Here is a 17,617-nt window from a genome sequence, read left to right on the forward strand (position 1 = left end):
ATACTTATAATTTTAAAGTTATCACTTTATAGTCTTTAAGTAATCATTTATAAATTATAATCTTAGTGACCATTTACAATCTTAAAATGATTATTTATAACCTCATCTTTGACATTTATAATCTGAAAATGATCAATTATTATAGCGTTAAAGTGACCACTTTTATAGTTTTAAAGTGATCACTTTATAATATTAAAGTAGTCACATATAATTTTAAAGTGGTCAACTATAATCTAAAAGTAATCATTATAACTTTAGATAATCAGAATGATTACGTATAATCTTAAAGTGACTAATTAAAGCCTTAATAAAGTGATCACTAATTAGAAATTGGGCTCATTGTATGGGATCGTTTCATTGGTGAGATAGTCTCATAAAAGACTTCTTGTTATATTTTTGTGATTACAAGGTAAGGCAAAAGAATTGAAGAACTATGTGAGAATAAACCCAAAAAATTATCTGAAGATGTAATACTTGCTCCAACTTAGACATGACTTAATTCTCAATCCTTTATATTTTTAATTGTACATAATTACGTATTAAAAAATCATAATTTTAATATAGCATACATTTAGATGAATTAAGAAGATATCACTTAACTATATTTTAGCTTGCAGATTAAGAATAAAATTAAGCAAGGTTGATAGATAAACAAGGACAAAAAACAAATATGACACATTTCTAAAAAAAAAAAGGAGCATTATATTGCCTCATTTCCTATCGTTTGTTGGTTTTGATAGCTTTGAGACCAAAAGGGAGTATTATATTGCCTCATTTCCTATCATTATGTTGGTTTTGATAGCTTTGAAACCAACCATGGAAATCCTCAAGATGATGATCAAAACATGACCATCTTCTATACTCGAGCATACTATATAACAAACAAGATTAAGTCATTAATTTGTCATCATAATGCAGGTTACTAAAGCCCAACTCTAAAAGACTACTCCCTCATTATGAATAATAAACTAAACAATCATCATTGTACCCAATGTATCCTGCTTATGGAAACTATGATTAGACTCCGAAAATAAATAAAAGATGACAACCCATACCCATAAAGAAAGATGAGGTCAAAAAACTCCTCAATTCTAGACAAAAACCTAGACAACGAGATTTCTACAACAAAAGAGAATGAGTGCAGCTGAACCCAAAAGACTACGTCTTACACCCCAATTGGTTTTTTACACATGGAGTTAAAAAAAAAAAAGAAACAAACATAATTGGTTTTTGCCACCACATGTCTACATTTGTTCTTTTCTATTTAAATATGAGATTTTGATGATTGATTTGCGTTATTTAACAAAATAATTTGGTTATGGATTTTATTGTTCAAATTTATGACCTTAAACAATTATATATATATTTTTTTAAAAATATTTGAAGATGGTAAGTTTATGAGTTTTCCTTTTTTTTTTCTTTTCCCCTCTTACTAAGATTTTTGCTTTTTTTTGAAAATCTTTCTAGTTAAGTATAATTTGAGATGCATTAGGGCATTAAAAAAAATTAAAATTTAAAGACAAAATGTACAACAAAAAGGATATTTTATCGCTTTTTTTGTCGCCAATATTACTATTAGCAACAAAAACCCTTATCACCATTTGCTTTTTAATTTTGTAGTGAGAATACACATTTATCATGTTTGCAATTTGTTTACCATATGCTTTTCTTTTTTGTTATGCTAAGGCTTTTATTATTATGTTGTAGAAGCTCTGGATGAATACTTTGTCATACGCATGATATGAACCAACCATTCATATTAGATTTATCCATAATATCATTTTAATTTTTAGAATCGGTTAAGTCTACTCATTTACTCGAGGTCAAATAAATGTCGGATAGATTTATCCAAGGTTAAATACTGGTTGGATTTTTTTTTTTTTTCACATTTTTACCTTTCAGCATAAGTTATTTTGAAGAGGAACTTTATAGTCAATACTTCAAACACATATATAATGTGCGTGCATATAAAAATGTTAATTTATAAATTTAATTTATAATTAAAGTAAAACAATGTAAACTTGTCCTATACTATAACGTTTGCTCTATAGCCTCTTCCCTATCTTAACTTATGGGCTGTGAAGCCCCTTTTCTATGTGCTCTAAAGCCCCTACTCTACATATGAGCTCTCAAGCCTCTACTCTACCCTAACTTATGGCCTCTAAAGCCTCAACTCTATTCTACGCTACCCTAACCTATGAGCTCTAAAGTCCATACTCTATCCTATTCTACCTTAACCTATGAACACCAAAGCCTCTACTTTATCCTATTCTACCCTATTGGACAGATTTTATGTTGTGGAACTTCCCATTATGTAAATTGTTTGGCTTTACATGGATTGATCATTGATGAATCAACGTTCTCATTCACACCAAAGAAATTGAGAGTATAATAGGACATAGGGAGTACCAAAACAAGACGAGTTACACTTTCCGATTGCAATAACATTCAATTATTTAGGGGTCAATTGTACGCAATCTCACTTTCATTAGTGATAACATAAATAAAACGTACACATGCTGTAATGAGACATTTTATTTTAGTACGTTATAATCAGAAACCGAAAAACTATATCATTGGCCCAAAACAAGAGCATTGTAAATGGATATATCTAAGCATTTGCTGGTTTTGACACTAGTGCCACTCTATGAGTTAGCATCATGTACAAATGTCAAAAACTACAATCCAGATCCACTGTTCCAATACTTCAGTTACTTGCAAAGAAAAAATAAACCGAATTCTTCACAGGAATCATGCTTCAGATATTTTTTGCATCTCATTGAGATCGAGCTCGAATCGAACAACAGCCGAGTCCTCCTTTGCATTTGTGTTACTAGAAGAAAAAACATGGGTTAGTTGTGGATGAAATGATTAGAGTATTGAGTATTGATGATGATGAGGTAGTTCACCTGTTGTTCACAACTCCATGATCATGGATGGATCGGAACCTATAAAGAACTCTACCCATTATGTCCATGAGAGAAACTGGACCGAATGTACGGCTATCCTTGGCTTCCTGCAAAGACGAAATGCAGAAAATGATGTTAATGGGTTAGTTGGGTACTACTAATATTGCAAGACGAAGAAAGTGTACTCTCCTTGAAAGCGTCTGTCGGAAGTAGTAGAGGACAAAAAGTGAATTGAAACCTAATGTTGGATCAAATTTTACAGGGATTTAATGGCTAAAACTTCCAATCTTTCTTAAAAAGCACTCTTTTTTTCAACGTTCAGAGATGACATAATAAGATATCACTTCACCAAGCAAAACTTCCTCAAGCAAGAGCAAGGAAATCTTTTGAAAATTCTTTTCCCTGGTTATTTTAAGGTTGCATACATTGACCCCCACAAACCTCGCCTCGAAGGAAGCCTAGGTGAGAGTCATTTTAGCGGCATTAGGGGTAATGAAACTACAAGGGTGAGAGTAGATGTATCTGACTCCAACAGTAATTAAAAATAGTAATAATATTCACAAAAAAAGGAACATCCTAAGGACCCCAACAGCAAATCAAAACTAGCAGGACAACAAAGTGTGATACAAAAGGCAGTGAAATTTTTGTCACAGATGATGAAAAAATACCTTTGCCGTCAGCTTGTTGTTGTCTGAAAGAACCCAACACTCATCATAATCAGTGAAAAAAGGCTCATCTTTCTCGTCTGTGGAAACCATTTGTTGTCCTCCTAAAGCAGCCAACCTCCGTACTATAAGCTTATCTGACTCCAATGGATTCTTTAAGAGAACCACATCACCAACAGACACTTGGTCATAATGTAGTCTGAACCTGATATTTAATTGACAAGACAAATAAGTAACGAGTTACTGTAACACCCCGGCCCCTCGGACCGCTGGTGACTACTCATGGAAACTGTAGACTGGCCCCACAAACCAACACAAGTCTTTCCAGCGCACTTTGGCCTCACTCGTGCGCACCCGAAAACACTTCCCGTAGGTCACCCATCCTAAGATTGCTCCCCACCAATCACGCTTAACTGTGGAGTTCTTAACAAATGGGCTCCCTAGAAAAGAAGATGGACCTTGTTGATATGAGTAGTCTATCAATCCTTTTTCAAGCTAAATCTGGGGTATTACACTCACCCCCACTTAAGAATACAACGTCCTCGTTGGACCGTAACTTTAGGATCTTTTCCCCCGCTAGGTGCACTGAACACTATCAGCCACGGTCGCAGGATTGCTCTGATACCAACTGTAACAACCCGACTTACCGTTGACTGGGTAAACAGGGTCATCACTGGGTTCGTTTCCCAAGAAACTGAAATCACACTTCCAAAACTCAAGCAAAGGGGTCACAAGCTCTTCAACGTGACTAACTCAACTAAATTCCAAAACCAACTTCTAACTAATACACAAGATAATCATACAATTCTCTACAAGTCCGATATAACCAGCACAGCCAAAACAAATTTACATTTATCCAAAATCCTAAAACAAATTTACAAATTCCTACGTGCTCAGCTTAATACACATCCTTGGAACGCTATCCAACACTGCTAACCCATCGTTCCCAACCGGTTCCGATTTGTAAACAAACTAAAAAAAAATTGGAAACAATAGAAGGTCAGATTAAACTGAATGAGAAATAACAATCCAAAACAACAAAACACAGTAAATCATATCATAGGTTTAAAAGCAACATCAGTTCCCTAGATCTATGTGCGCACAGGGAGTCTAGTTGAGAGGAACATCCATAGCTCTAAGGCTATGTCACTCTCGGGTGAAGCTAGTCAATATCTCAATGACAATTCGCTTCAAACAGGGAGCAGGGAACAATGTTCCTCAACTCCGTCAATGACCAGCTCGCAAGCCCGATCCATTGACCATATCATAATATCAGCATAAGCATTCACAACAACATTTGTCTCATCAATTTCCAATCTCAAAAGAGCTTTAGTAAAAAGTTTATTTTCAAGAATGTAGTCAGATCAGACCCTTTAAGGGACTGCTACTACTCACCAAAGACGACGCTTCAAAGAGTTGGGTTCGATTCGCAGATATCAGTTAGAATGGTTCCGCTGAGAAATCGTCTCCTGAAGCATAACAATACACATAATCACCAAAGGCGTCCGATGCTACTGTACTAATATATAAGTTATTACATCTCATTCTACAACCAAGGTTTAACTATGACTCTATTCTGGCGTTGCAACATCTCATGTCATAAGTTCGTTTTTTTTTTTTTTTATATATATGTTTAAAATTCTCTCGTTCTAAATTATTAATTTCTCAAATATTACATTCTACCCAACTTTAAACGAACTTCGTCCTCGAAGTTAAACTACGTCTCAAGTATACTCAAATATCCCGCTAACATACATATCGTAAAGCTATGTTACCCAATTTCTCATACTTGTGCATTGTGAGAATCTATATTACTCATACTTAGGGCTGGCAAAAGCTGACCCGACCTGCCAACCTGATCTGAAACCGACCCGAAATTAGCGGGTTTGGGTTTAGATTTTTGATCCAATTAATTAAATGGGTCAACCCGACCTGATCTGTTTATTAAATGGGTTAGGTTCAGGTTGAATTTTTAAACCCGAAAAAAACCTGTTTAACCCATTTATTAAATGGGTCATTCAGGTTAGGTCGACCCATATTTAACCCATTTATTTACCCATTGAAAATTTTAAAAAAAGTCATAAAGAAATAATGAATAAAGAGTGCAGCGCCATTGTGATTTACCATTTACTGGTATATGAGTCATATACTCATTTGACCCGTGGAAAACCCTAAATTCCTCTCCTTCCCTCTTCCTCAATTCCTCTTCTCTGTGGTGCCATTTAACCCATATTTGCGGCGCCTTCTTCCTCAATTCCTCTCCACTTTCCAGTCTCCTGCTTCTCTGTGCGACTTCGGAGTGCGCCTTCTCCTTCCCTCTTCTCTATGGCGGCACCAAGGTAAGAATTATTTCTTTGTTTTCCCATTTTTCTGATTTTTTTTTGATCGACTTTTTCTGATTTGGATTGTGTTCGATTTTTTTTGATTTTTCAGTTCAATCTAACTGATCTTCAATTTAATCTACCTGATCTTTCAGCACTTTGCCGGGTATTCAATCAGCTTCTCTTTCTCTTTTTTTTTTTTTTTTTTTTTTTTGTGTGATTCATATGTTCTTTGATTTTTTTCTTGTTCTTATTTTCATGTTTTTTATTTTCTGATTTCTGTGTTCGATTCTTAACTCCATCAATGGCTGAAAGTTTTTACAGTGTTTTACAATGTTCAGAATTTCAACTCGATTTTTTCTTGTTTCTATTTTAACTCCATTAATGGCTGAATATAATATATGGGTCAAATGAGTCAAATGACCTGAAATATAGACCTGGAAAAAAAGCAGGTTAAATGGGTCATTAGCAGGTTGACCCGACCTGCTACAGATCAGGTCGGGGTTTCAATTTTTGACCCATTTAATTAAATGGGTCAGGTTCAGGTCAAGGGTATATTGACCCATTTATATATGACCCGAACCTGAAAATGACCCAACCCGACCTGTTTGACACCCCTACTCATACTAATTATGTGAACCAACCAAACTTCAAGGCCTAGCATTGTTAAAACTTAGTATTATTCCGAAATCTTGTGAATCTACCCAACTTAGAATAAAATTCGTCCTCGAACTTAACTCTCTTAGACTAAGGAGATGCAATAGCTATAAAGCGATAAACATAGAAATTAATAATTTAGAACGAGAGAATTTTAAATATATATATAAAAAAAAAAACGAACTTATGACATGAGATGTTGCAACGCCAGAATAGAGTCATAGTTAAACCTTGGTTGTAGAATGAGATGTAATAACTTATATATTAGTACAGTAGCATCGGACGCCTTTGGTGATTATGTGTATTGTTATGCTTCAGGAGACGATTTCTCAGTGGAACCATTCTAACTGATATCTGCGAATCGAACCCAACTCTTTGAAGTGTTGTCTTTGGTGAGTAGTAGCAGTCCCTTAAAGGGTCTGATCTGACTACATTCTTGAAAATAAACTTTTTACTAAAGCTCTTTTGAGATTGGAAATTGTTGAGACAAATGTTGTTGTGAATGCTTATGCTGATATTATGATATGGTCAATGGATCGGGCTTGCGAGCTGGTCATTGACGGAGTTGAGGAACATTGTTCCCTGCTCCCTGTTTGAAGCGAATTGTCATTGAGATATTGACTAGCTTCACCCGAGAGTGACATAGCCTTAGAGCTATGGATGTTCCTCTCAACTAGACTTTCTGTGCGCACATAGATCTAGGGAACTAATGTTGCTTTTAAACCTATGATATGATTTACTGTGTTTTGTTGTTTTGAATTGTTATTTCTCATTCAGTTTAATCTGACCTTCTATTGTTTCCATTTTTTTTTTAGTTTGTTTACAGATCGGAACCGGTCGGGAACGATGGATTAGCAGTGTTGGATAGCGTTCCAAGGATGTGTATTAAGCTGAGTACGTAGGAATTTGTAGATTTATTTTAGAATTTTGGATAAATGTAAATTTGTGTTGGCTGTGCTAGTTATATCGAACTTGTAGAGAATTGTATGATTATCTTGTGTATTAGTTAGAAGTTGGTTTTGGGATTTAGCTGAGTTAGTCACGTTGAAGAGCTTGTGACCCCTTTGCTTAAGTTTTGGAAGTGTTCAGTTTCTTGGGAAACGAACCCAGTGATGACCCTGTTTACTCAGTCAACGGTACGTCGGGTTGTTACAGTTACACTCTTAACTACATCAAAAAAAGCAATCCTCAAAACCAAATGCAATATAACATCAGTCGTAAACAAGACTAATTAATAACCAACATGCTTTCTTACTTATTTCTAACTCAAGCAATAAGTAGCTCATTATATCATGTGCCCATTCAACCGCCCCTTTTAAATTCTGTCTAGATAAGCCGCTTAATGGCTTTGGAGTAATGGAATGTAGCATTAATTGCACATTCAAGTAAAGTAAAAAAATCTTTCTCTTTTGTTCCTTTTTGTTTAAATAAAATGTTTTTTCCCATCAAAATTGTTTAGCCCCATGAAAATAAATTACAACTGTACAAAGGATTAAATAAATTATTAAGAATAATTTTTTTTTTTTGTTCATACCGGGCAAGGATGAGTACGGAGTACCCCTCATATTTACAAACAGGATGCTCTTTAACACCCATATTTCCTACTCAATTACTAATCCTGGCAAAAGAGGACTGAATATAGCAGCAAAAAGGTGAAGCAATCCGCAGACTGAAGATAATTTATGATTCATTAATCCTTTTGTATCTTGTATTACCCAGATAGAGTTGAAAATTGGAATACATGCATCTAAAAAAGAATATTATATACCCACTGCTATTACTCGTGCTCCTTCAAGTATGACTTTTTAAAACTATTTACTTTTATGTATGAGGTATTCATTTTTTCGCAAGTTTTCATTCTTCGCTACAGAAGTTAATTCTTAAGTCCATTGGCAGCAAATCAAATAAAAGGTAGAGGCATACATCTGCAGACATTATAACATAGGATGTTAAAGAAAAATTACTCATGATTCGGGGAAGGCAATTTACGTATAAGAAGAGTTTCATGCTTCCCGGGAATAGTTGGCACCATCTCTTGATCCTCATTCTTGTATAGATAAGTCATTTTTTCCATGGATAAAGCCCTCCTGAAATAGCGCCAAACATCATTGTGTGCTATTTCGCCTGAAAGGCATTTCTGCGTTATGATGGAAGAATGTCAGAATAATTTATATTATACGGTGAATAAACAATTAATGATAATACACTACTTATTGCAATAAACGATTAATGATAATACACTGTAAAGGTGAAAGCACCGTAGGCGTTACTACACCGGTAACCATCATATCGAGGTGCAGGTGATACCCCCCTTTTAACCTCTCGTATATTACACCTTTAAGTTTTCTTTGTGCATCTCTTGCTTCAGTGTTTTATTTAGCTGCTTTGCATGCTGTTTGGTGTGCTGGGGTTGGAAGATCTGTCTTTGGTTGTTTTGTGTCCTCATACCTTTCGTAAGGTCTGTTCCCCAGTGTTCTAGCTCTCTTCCATCATTTTGTTTATCTATTTTTCCTTTTAGCTATCTGTCTTCTGTGCTGTTCCATACTGGTGACCTGCTTGTAACCTTTTATATTAGCTTGTAGTAGCTGAATATAGAGCTAGGAAGACATCATGGTCACCTAAAGTCAGGTCCAAGGAGAGGGGGTCAGGGAGGGCAACGTAAGCAGGACCTAGAATTAAGAGTGGGGACTTGGAACATAGGTACCCTCGAAGCCAAGTCGTTGGAGTTGGCAAGTGAGCTTTCTAAATACAGGATCCATGTAGCATGTGTTCAAGAGACTAGGTGGAAGGGGCAAAAAGCAAAAGGTATAAAGGGATATAAGTTGTGGTATACAGGCTTGAACGGCAGATGTAACGAGGTTGGCATCTTAGTGTCGATTAATATCCTGAAGCAATTGGTTGAAGTAAGGAGGTGTAGTGATAGGATTATGTTAGTTAGGATAGTAGTAGGATAATATCCATTGTCAGTGTGTACGGACCCCAAGTTGGGCTCGATTAGCAGGTGAAGTGCGAGTTCTAAGATAACCTAGGAGACCTCATGAGAACTATCCCGGACGATGAGAAAGTTTTTCTAGGAGGAGACTTTAACGGACACATAGGCAGAGATGCAGGCAACTTTAACTCGGCTCATGGAGGGTTTGGTTTGGGGGCAAGGAACGAGTGGGGAGAATTTACTGGAGTTTGCGCTAGCAAAAGATTTGGTCATAGCAAACTCGATCTTTAGAAAGAAAGAGGATCATTTGACCACTTATAAGAGCGGTGGCCATGCAACCTAAGTTGATTATTTCTTAGTGCGCAAGGGAGATCGGGCCTCATGCTTAAACTGTAAGGTGGTGTTGGATACAGAGATGCCTACCCAACACAGGCTTCTAGTACTGGTTTTCAGGATGAGGAAGAAAATAACAAAAAAGAAGGTCAAGTCCAAGGGAAAGATCATGTAGGGGAGACTCAAAGGAGATAAGGTCACAACTTTGGCAAGTAAGATAAGTTTTTTGGGCTTCTCAACCAGTTAGAGGATGCGAATGAGATGTGGGTGAACATCGCCAAAACCATAAGAAAAACCTTAGGGGTAGAGTCGGGTAAACCAAAAGTGTTCAAAGAGTCATGGTGGTGGAACGATGAGGTGGAAAAGAAGATAAAGGATAAAAACAAAAGATTTAAGGAACTTATGGTATGCACGGAAGAAGAGGATAGGATTGAAAAGAGAGTGAGCTATAAAGAAGCAAAGCGGTAATGGAGGCAAAAAACCGTGTTATGAGGACTTATACTGGAAGCTTGATACCAAAGAGAGGGAGAAGCAGATTTTTAGGTTGGCGAGGACTAAGGCCAAACAGCGGCAAGACTTAGAGGCAGTGAAATACATCAAGGATGAGGAGGGACAAGTTCTCTCGAGTCAAGAGGGGATCAAAACGAGATGGCTCTAGTACTTCTCCCAGCTGCTCAATGAGTCGAGGGGACCAAAGGAGGCGGATAATCAGTTTTTCGACGTCCAAAGACAACTGGAATATGAGCCAGCGAGGGATATTACCACGGGAAAAGTAGGAGAAGCTCTCAAAAAGATGGGGAAATTAAAGGCAGTCAGGCCAGATAACATCCTGATTGAAGTGTGGAAGGGTTTAGGAGAGGAGGGCATCCGTTGGTTGACTAACCTTTTTAATGTTATTTTGAGGACACATAAGATGCCAGAAGAATGGAGGAATAGCATACTAGTACCTCCGTTTAAGAACAAAGGCGTTGCGCAAGTATGCGGCAACTACAGAGGTATCAAACTTCTAAGCCACACAATGAAATTGTGGGAAAGAGTGATAGAGGGGAGACTTAGATAGGAAACAGTGATTAGAGAGCACCAATTCGATTTTATGCCAGGAAGGTCAACCACTGAGGCAATTCATGTTTTGAGGAGACTGATGAAGAAATATAGGGAGCGAAAGAAAGATCAGCATATGGTGTTCATTGACTTGGAGAAAGCGTATGATAGCATACCACAACGTGTTATCTGGGGTAGCCTCAAAGCTAGAGGAATTTCTCCAGTGTATATTGAGGTCATACGGGATATGTATAACAGCGTTTCGACTAGCATTCAAACACCGGTGGAGATAACAGAGCCGTTTTCGGTTAAAGTGGGACTACATCAGGGATCGGCTCTAAGCCCTTTCATCTTTATTGTCATAATGGAAGGGATCTCTAAATCTATTTGGGAGACGGTGCCGTGGTGCATGATATTCGCGGACGACATAGTACTGGTAGCAGACACTAGAGAGGAGGTTAGATAAAGGTTTGCGCATCAGTCGTACGAAGACCGAGTATGTACGACGTGACCTTAGCGGGACATCACCGGTAAGTGAAACAGAGGTGTCCATCGATGATACAGTAGTTAAGAGCACAACCAGGTACAAATATTTGGGATCGATCATTCAAAAGGATGGGGAAATTGACGGGGATATAAAGCATCATATACAGGCGGGTTGGCTTAAGTGGCGAGCAGCCACCGCAGTGTTATGTGATAGGAAATTCCCAAGCAAGTTAAAAGGAAAATTCTACCGGGCGGCACTGTAAAGAAGCTTTGCTATATGGGACCGAATGTTGGCCTGTAAAGAAGATTTTCGAACATAAAATGGCAGTTACAGAAATGCGTATGCTGAGGTGGATGTATAGGCACACTTTGATGGATAGAATTAGGAACCAAGAGTTCAGGGACAAACTAGGGGTAGCCCCTATATCTGGAAAAATGCGAGAGAATAGATTGAGGTCGTTTGGTCATGTGCAGAGGAAGACTTTCGATGCCCCTGTGAGGAGGGTAGAAAGCATTATAGTAGATGGTAAGAGGAGTCGAGGTAGACCAAAGAGAACTTGGGATGAGCAAATAAGAGTAGACTTGCAGGAGTTAAACCTCTCTGCGGACCTGACTAGGGATAGGAGCAGTTGAAGACGTCAATTCCACGTCTTAGATTACTGATGTCCGTCCTTTGACCTCATAGTGCCCTCAACCCCTTGCCCTTACCGTTTCCTTTCTATTTAGTTCTTTGTTTTCTTTTGTAGTGGTCCTTCTGTCTATAGGCCTTTAAGTTGTCTTACTTGTGTTTTTCGCCTCTTTTTATCTTTCTGGAGTCAGGGGACTCCTTTGGCCGCGCTCTCCTTTATGGGTATGAGTTGCCGCCGTCGTTCCCTCCCCAGACCTTGGCCTTAGCTTTCTAAGAGCGGGATATACTGGGTAGGTGATGATGATGACACTACTTATTGCAATGCGAGAGAAAAAATCTGAAGCTACAAAAGCCATTCACAGGAAGTAGAAAAGAATCCATAAACTTAATAACATCTTCCAAATTAGCTAATAGCTAGTATTGGTCCAATCCATCATGGATGTCCCTCTGCTATATTTGAAAACATTTTAAAACAGTTGGGGGCTAGTGGTTGGTTGGGGAAGCGCTCCTTTAACTCTCTTATGGTAACAAACTACATCTCTTGTGTATAAGCTTTCATTTGTTTAAGAATCAAACCTGTTCACTTGTGAATGCTATGTAGGACATCAGCTTATCATACTTTTAATCCAACCTTCCTATTTCCAAAGGTTGAGTGTTACTTTTTCATACAGTATAAGCTTTCATTTTTTAAAAAATCAAACTTCACCAAATACCTATGTCCTTTTCACAAAGAAAATCTCACACATGGATTTAAAAGCAATCGAGCAAGAATCAAAGTTGACCTCGGTGAATATTTTATCTCATCAAAATGACTGGGAAAAGGATGGACTCAACATACTGTTATTGGCAGATCCAAACACAAATGCAAAGCTAAAAGAACAAACATGCACAAAATGAAGACACAATTCTACTATGAATATCATCAACATTTCAAATCTGATGATTGACGTTAAATGGGAACCAATAGTATGAGAAAGACATAATGATTGAGTTTAGATAGTCATACAACAACATTCCATCACCCTAATGCCATCAACTGGTTTCCACCTAGGGTGGGGTTTGATTGGGTCATATATACGCAACCTTAACCTTGTTAATAATAAAGCTAACAAAGAATTTGTTTCGGATTGACCCTTAGTAGCAAACTTCATGTCCAATTTCACATAAGTGCACATGATTTAATAAGCCATTTTACTTTAGTCCATTATAACCTAAATCAAATAACTATAAATCTTTGACTCCGTCAAAATAAGGGACATAGCTTAGATAGTCATAGATGTGGGTAAAATCATACTGTAATTCAGTAATTCATAATGACGCTCCTGGTCTACCTAACACTTTTAGATAGAAACTAGCTTAAATAACCTAAAAATGCACGAAATATCTTAATTTAATGACTACTATTTAATTTTTATAAATAAACTAAATTGATTTGATTCTTATGATATACTCTCAGTGTCCTTTAAAGTTTGCCCCTATTTGAACAAAAAAATTCTCAAATAAAATGGTCAAAAGGAGCAAACTTAAAGGGATGAAACAATATATCTGCTATGAATATATCATTATATATTGTATCCAAATAGATTTATATTATTTTTATATATACCATTAAGATAGATTGTTTAAAATTAATGGAAACAAATATTTATTGATATTCTTGTTGAACATTTATCTTTTTACCCTTAAGATTTTAAACAGAAAAAAATGCATGTAGTTGTGGCAAGTGTCATTAAAATATTCCCGATTAGTATAATAATCCCTCCTATTCACCTTAGTGTCTCATTCCTTATTGAGTTAAGTTATTCTAAATGTTTCATTTCTATTTTTGGTATATTAACTTTATCAATTTAACCTTACTAAACTTAACTTTTTCATAATTGTACACTTTTTAACCTCACTTTATCCCATTTAAAATTTAAAAACACTACATTTTTCTCTTTTACATGTGGTCCCATTAGACCATCTAAAAAATGGTGAAAAGTTAAATGACACATTGGGTGAATAAGAGGGAGTAGTATAGATGGAGAGGTAACTTGATGTTTATCTATTATAGCTTGTAGGTAGTGCTATCTAGCAGGGGTTTTTATCCCGTACGAAGTGAAAATTTGATGTTATGTAATTTGTATTGAACATACTACAATTCTGTCCTAAGAGGCATAGTGAGTAAGCTTAAAAGCTTTTCTTCTTCTTCTATAACCACACTTTTTTAACATAATACTCACGATTCCCTCTACCCAAAAAGGGTTGCTAAAGGGAAACCAAACAATAGTTTTGACATGTACTTCATTTCTCCATCCTTTCCAGCTAAACTTGACTAATCACCAAAGTTTAAAGAGCTTTGAACTGTTGAGCCACTTGAAAACCTATTCCAAAGTTCAAACTTCAACATTGTCTCACTCTTTTTCATTTTCATAGGGTAATAAGCATAACCATCTACTGTTTGTACATACTATAAAAGTCACCAAGTAAAAACTATCAAAAGGTTTCCTGGGAGCTTTCAATAGTGGTGTTTATTGATTGGATTAAACTTCAAAGTTCATAAGTTGTTTTATTTTCTTTGTTCAAACTACATAGCCAGGAAGTTTAGTTTAATTGGCCAATAATTTTAATTACTAGTACTAGGCCATTTCACTTGACTGTGCAAAAACTTCAACTCCTCAATTACCCATGAAGAATACTCATTTGTTCATTATATCACTGTGAAAATAGGACATTGGACATCATCAAATTTCAGCTATTAAAGTTAAAGAGCAACATCATGAGAAAGAAAAAAATTGAACTTCGATGGATGTAGGCAAAAGTTTAATGTAATTCAAATAAGTCATATAGATGCTCCAGTCCTATCTAAAAACTTTATAAAGCAATAGAGATAAACCATAATGTTTATCCATAGTAAGTTGTCTTGCTAGCAAAAATTTTGGTATCCTCTGACAAACCAGATACAATTTTGTTCCTCCCACGTACCGGTGTACCTTTATACATACAAAAGATTTCCCATTTCCTCTAAAAGGTTTTTGCAAGAAACTCAACAATTAATTTGAGATTAACTTCATTAATTCTTTCCACCGAGAAGACGAGATTAGTCCTCAAAACTTGAGCAATCACCTAACTTAAAAATATTGTACCCTTTTAAATATACTCCCAAGTTCAAATTTTTAAATGTGCCGCTTTTTACCACCCTTCTTTAATCTTCACTATATAGTATCATAGTAAAGATAAACATCTGCTATTTGTACACCGTTAAAAAAATTCTACGAAGTCAATCTATCCTAAGGTTTATTGGGTGCTTTCAATTGATGTGTTTATTGAATTTCTTGGGTGTTTGATTTCATTGATTGTATTTTGTCTCTTTTTCTAGAACTAAATAACAAAACATTTTTGTTTCAATTACCCATAAATTTCCATTAGCTAGACGCCTAGAATTAAGCTTTTTTACTTAAGACTCTTCATCTCACTTCATCAACTCCTCGAATAACTGTCTTGAGTGCTTGTATTAGTCAACATAACAAAAAGGACATTAAAAAATTGATACTAAACTCTTTTACCAACACAAATGGAAATCTTATAGAACAACAAAGTTTTCCAACAACCAAAACTGTGAAATTTGTAAACAACAAAATGCTCCTAAATCTTATCAATCAATTTTAAAGTGAAGTAACCTATGAAATTGTTAATGCCATCTAATAGAAGGATCTTCCCATGCTCAAGGTTCCAAACAAATAAGCCAAAATATTTTTGATTCAAATCACATTTGTAACATAAAGTAGCCCATCAAAAACATTAAGGGTATTTGGCAAAATAGCTTGTTAGACATTTTTAGCTTTTTCAAGTTCAAATAGATATTTAGATGGTCAATTCATTTAATGTTAATGTTTGGTAAATTACATGATAAAAACAATTGTTATGATTTTACGAATCTAACTTGCAACAAGTTGTCCCACCAGAGTATTGTCAAAGATTTAATCACCTCCTCAAATTCGTCGGTCCAATCAACTATTGTATCAGATGTTTGCCAGACACCCCTTAATAAATGACATCAATCATAATTTAATGTTGTTAGTGTTTTGGTGACTCGAACTGAGTCTAAGACATGGGAGAAGATGGATCAAAATGGCGTGTTCTAGTGACCAAACGCTAGGTCGGCATTTGGTGGAGTCTTGGGGAAGACGAGTCGTCATTTGGTGCTGATATGTTGGCTGGTTCCAGAGTGGATTTCAGAAAAAGCCAACTCAACTTTGCATTCTGATCTTTGAGTGCAATTTCCATAAGAAAACACCGAGTCAATGTTTCTTGGCCCTTGGAAAACGGTTTTCTCGATTTCCTGAGTGGTTAATGATGGGTTTTGTAACCCTAATTTCTTTCTATGGGAGGTTTGTTATGTAAACCCCTCTTGTAATTAGGGTTAAGGGGGCATAAAAAACACAAGAGAAAAAAGTGAGCTGCCATTAGAGTTTTCTTAGATTCAACTTTGTAATCTTGCAATTTAGTAGTGAAACTTTGGTTCTCGGTGTCCAAGGACGTAGCTATCACATTGATAGTGAATCACGTTAAATTTTGGTGTGTTTTCTTATTTTTGTTTGAATCTTTATTTGTTTCATTGTTTTGGGTTAATTGCTTCCACTGTCCGCTCAACACGATATAATTATGATTAGTGATAACCTAAAACTTAAATGTAAAAAACAACAATTTACAAAAACAACATCATTTGGAATTGAAAGCGTACTGATGAACATAAAACATTGGGGCTCAGCCACAAACATGATTGTTATTGCATTCGACAGAAATGAATCAAACTGAATAATGACAAGAAATAACAAATACCCAGATGAATATATGAAGAACAAAAAAGAAATGCAATGCAAAAGTAGAGTAGAAAGATGTATACTGTGATGGAGAGAGAAGCAGAGTAAACCAACTTGGCTTGACCATAATGCAAAAAGAGACGATCCCACTTCATCAAGTCTTTCAACAAAATCCTTTGCCAATGATGTTTGATTGGACGAGTGAAGATTGAAGAGGAATGGTGTGATCGCTCAAGGTGGGACGAATACAATTCGAACCCAGATTCCACAGAAAAAAGAGCTCAGAATTGGGGAAATTGGTTAGGTTTTGGAGGTGAGAATTGAGAGGCAAGGCTGAGGGGTATAGAATGCAATTTTATTTACTTGCACTCCCTTTGGTTGTTACTCATCTTACTAAAAAGTAGTAAAAGAAATAACAGAGTAAATTTTCAGGGATTATATCATTCTTATGTAGTCATGTTAATAAAATTTAGATCATAAAAAAAGTTTAGATAGAAAAGTTATATCCGCCTATCACACACGTGTGACCAAAAAATTTTATACTTATCGAATTCAAATCTTAATATACTCATTTTAAGACTTAAAAAGCTCTTCATGCCTCAATCTTCCTCTTTAGAGACTTAATTTAATTTTAACAATCGACTTCAACCGTTAAAACGCCCATGCCAGCAATTTGTTTGTTCGTAATTTTTCACTATAACTTAATACCACATTTTATACGATAATGCATTGAAATGAATTTTATGACAAAAATGAGATAATTGAAGGAGAACAAGTATGATCTAACTTTTCATTATCATTCCCACCATTTAATACCAACTACAAGATGAAATTATACTAATT

The 17,617-nt window shown here is 35.9% G+C and overlaps 1 protein-coding gene across 4 annotated transcripts; it reads right to left on the reverse strand.

Annotated features, from left to right (window-relative positions):
- Positions 1-2,108: 2,108 nt before the first annotated feature.
- On the reverse strand, positions 2,109-17,191 carry LOC130825662 (mitochondrial ATP-independent inner membrane protease subunit 2-like). Of its 4 annotated transcripts, none has more exons than XM_057690997.1 (6): positions 8,542-8,676; positions 4,970-5,043; positions 4,094-4,546; positions 3,578-3,779; positions 2,910-3,016; positions 2,109-2,833 (listed from the first exon to the last, which is right to left on the reverse strand). In XM_057690997.1, exons 3-6 carry the CDS (start codon positions 4,243-4,245, stop codon positions 2,752-2,754), a joined length of 543 nt encoding a protein of 180 aa, XP_057546980.1. In that variant the 5' UTR covers positions 4,246-4,546; positions 4,970-5,043; positions 8,542-8,676; the 3' UTR covers positions 2,109-2,751. The 4 variants fall into 4 exon arrangements, with proteins under 4 accessions (XP_057546980.1, XP_057546979.1, XP_057546978.1 ...); XM_057690996.1 differs by having other exon boundaries at positions 8,517-8,644; XM_057690994.1 differs by lacking the exons at positions 4,094-4,546; positions 4,970-5,043 and adding an exon at positions 16,858-17,191 and having other exon boundaries at positions 2,260-2,833; positions 8,517-8,689.
- Positions 17,192-17,617: the final 426 nt, after the last annotated feature.

The sequence above is a fragment of the Amaranthus tricolor genome, chromosome 10 (assembly GCF_026212465.1).
Source record: "Amaranthus tricolor cultivar Red isolate AtriRed21 chromosome 10, ASM2621246v1, whole genome shotgun sequence".
NCBI lineage: Eukaryota > Viridiplantae > Streptophyta > Magnoliopsida > Caryophyllales > Amaranthaceae > Amaranthus > Amaranthus tricolor.

Excerpts from the sequence above, each read along its gene's own strand:
- LOC130825662 (XM_057690994.1), bottom strand. The coding sequence starts at position 16,929 with ATGAAGTGGGATCGTCTCTTTTTGCATTATGGTCAAGCCAAGTTGGTT. Across the intron at positions 3,017-3,577 it reads ACAACAAGCTGACGGCAAAG|GAAGCCAAGGATAGCCGTAC; the intron begins GTATTTTTTCAT and ends TCGTCTTTGCAG. Across the intron at positions 2,834-2,909 it reads CATGGAGTTGTGAACAACAG|TAACACAAATGCAAAGGAGG; the intron begins GTGAACTACCTC and ends TTTTTCTTCTAG.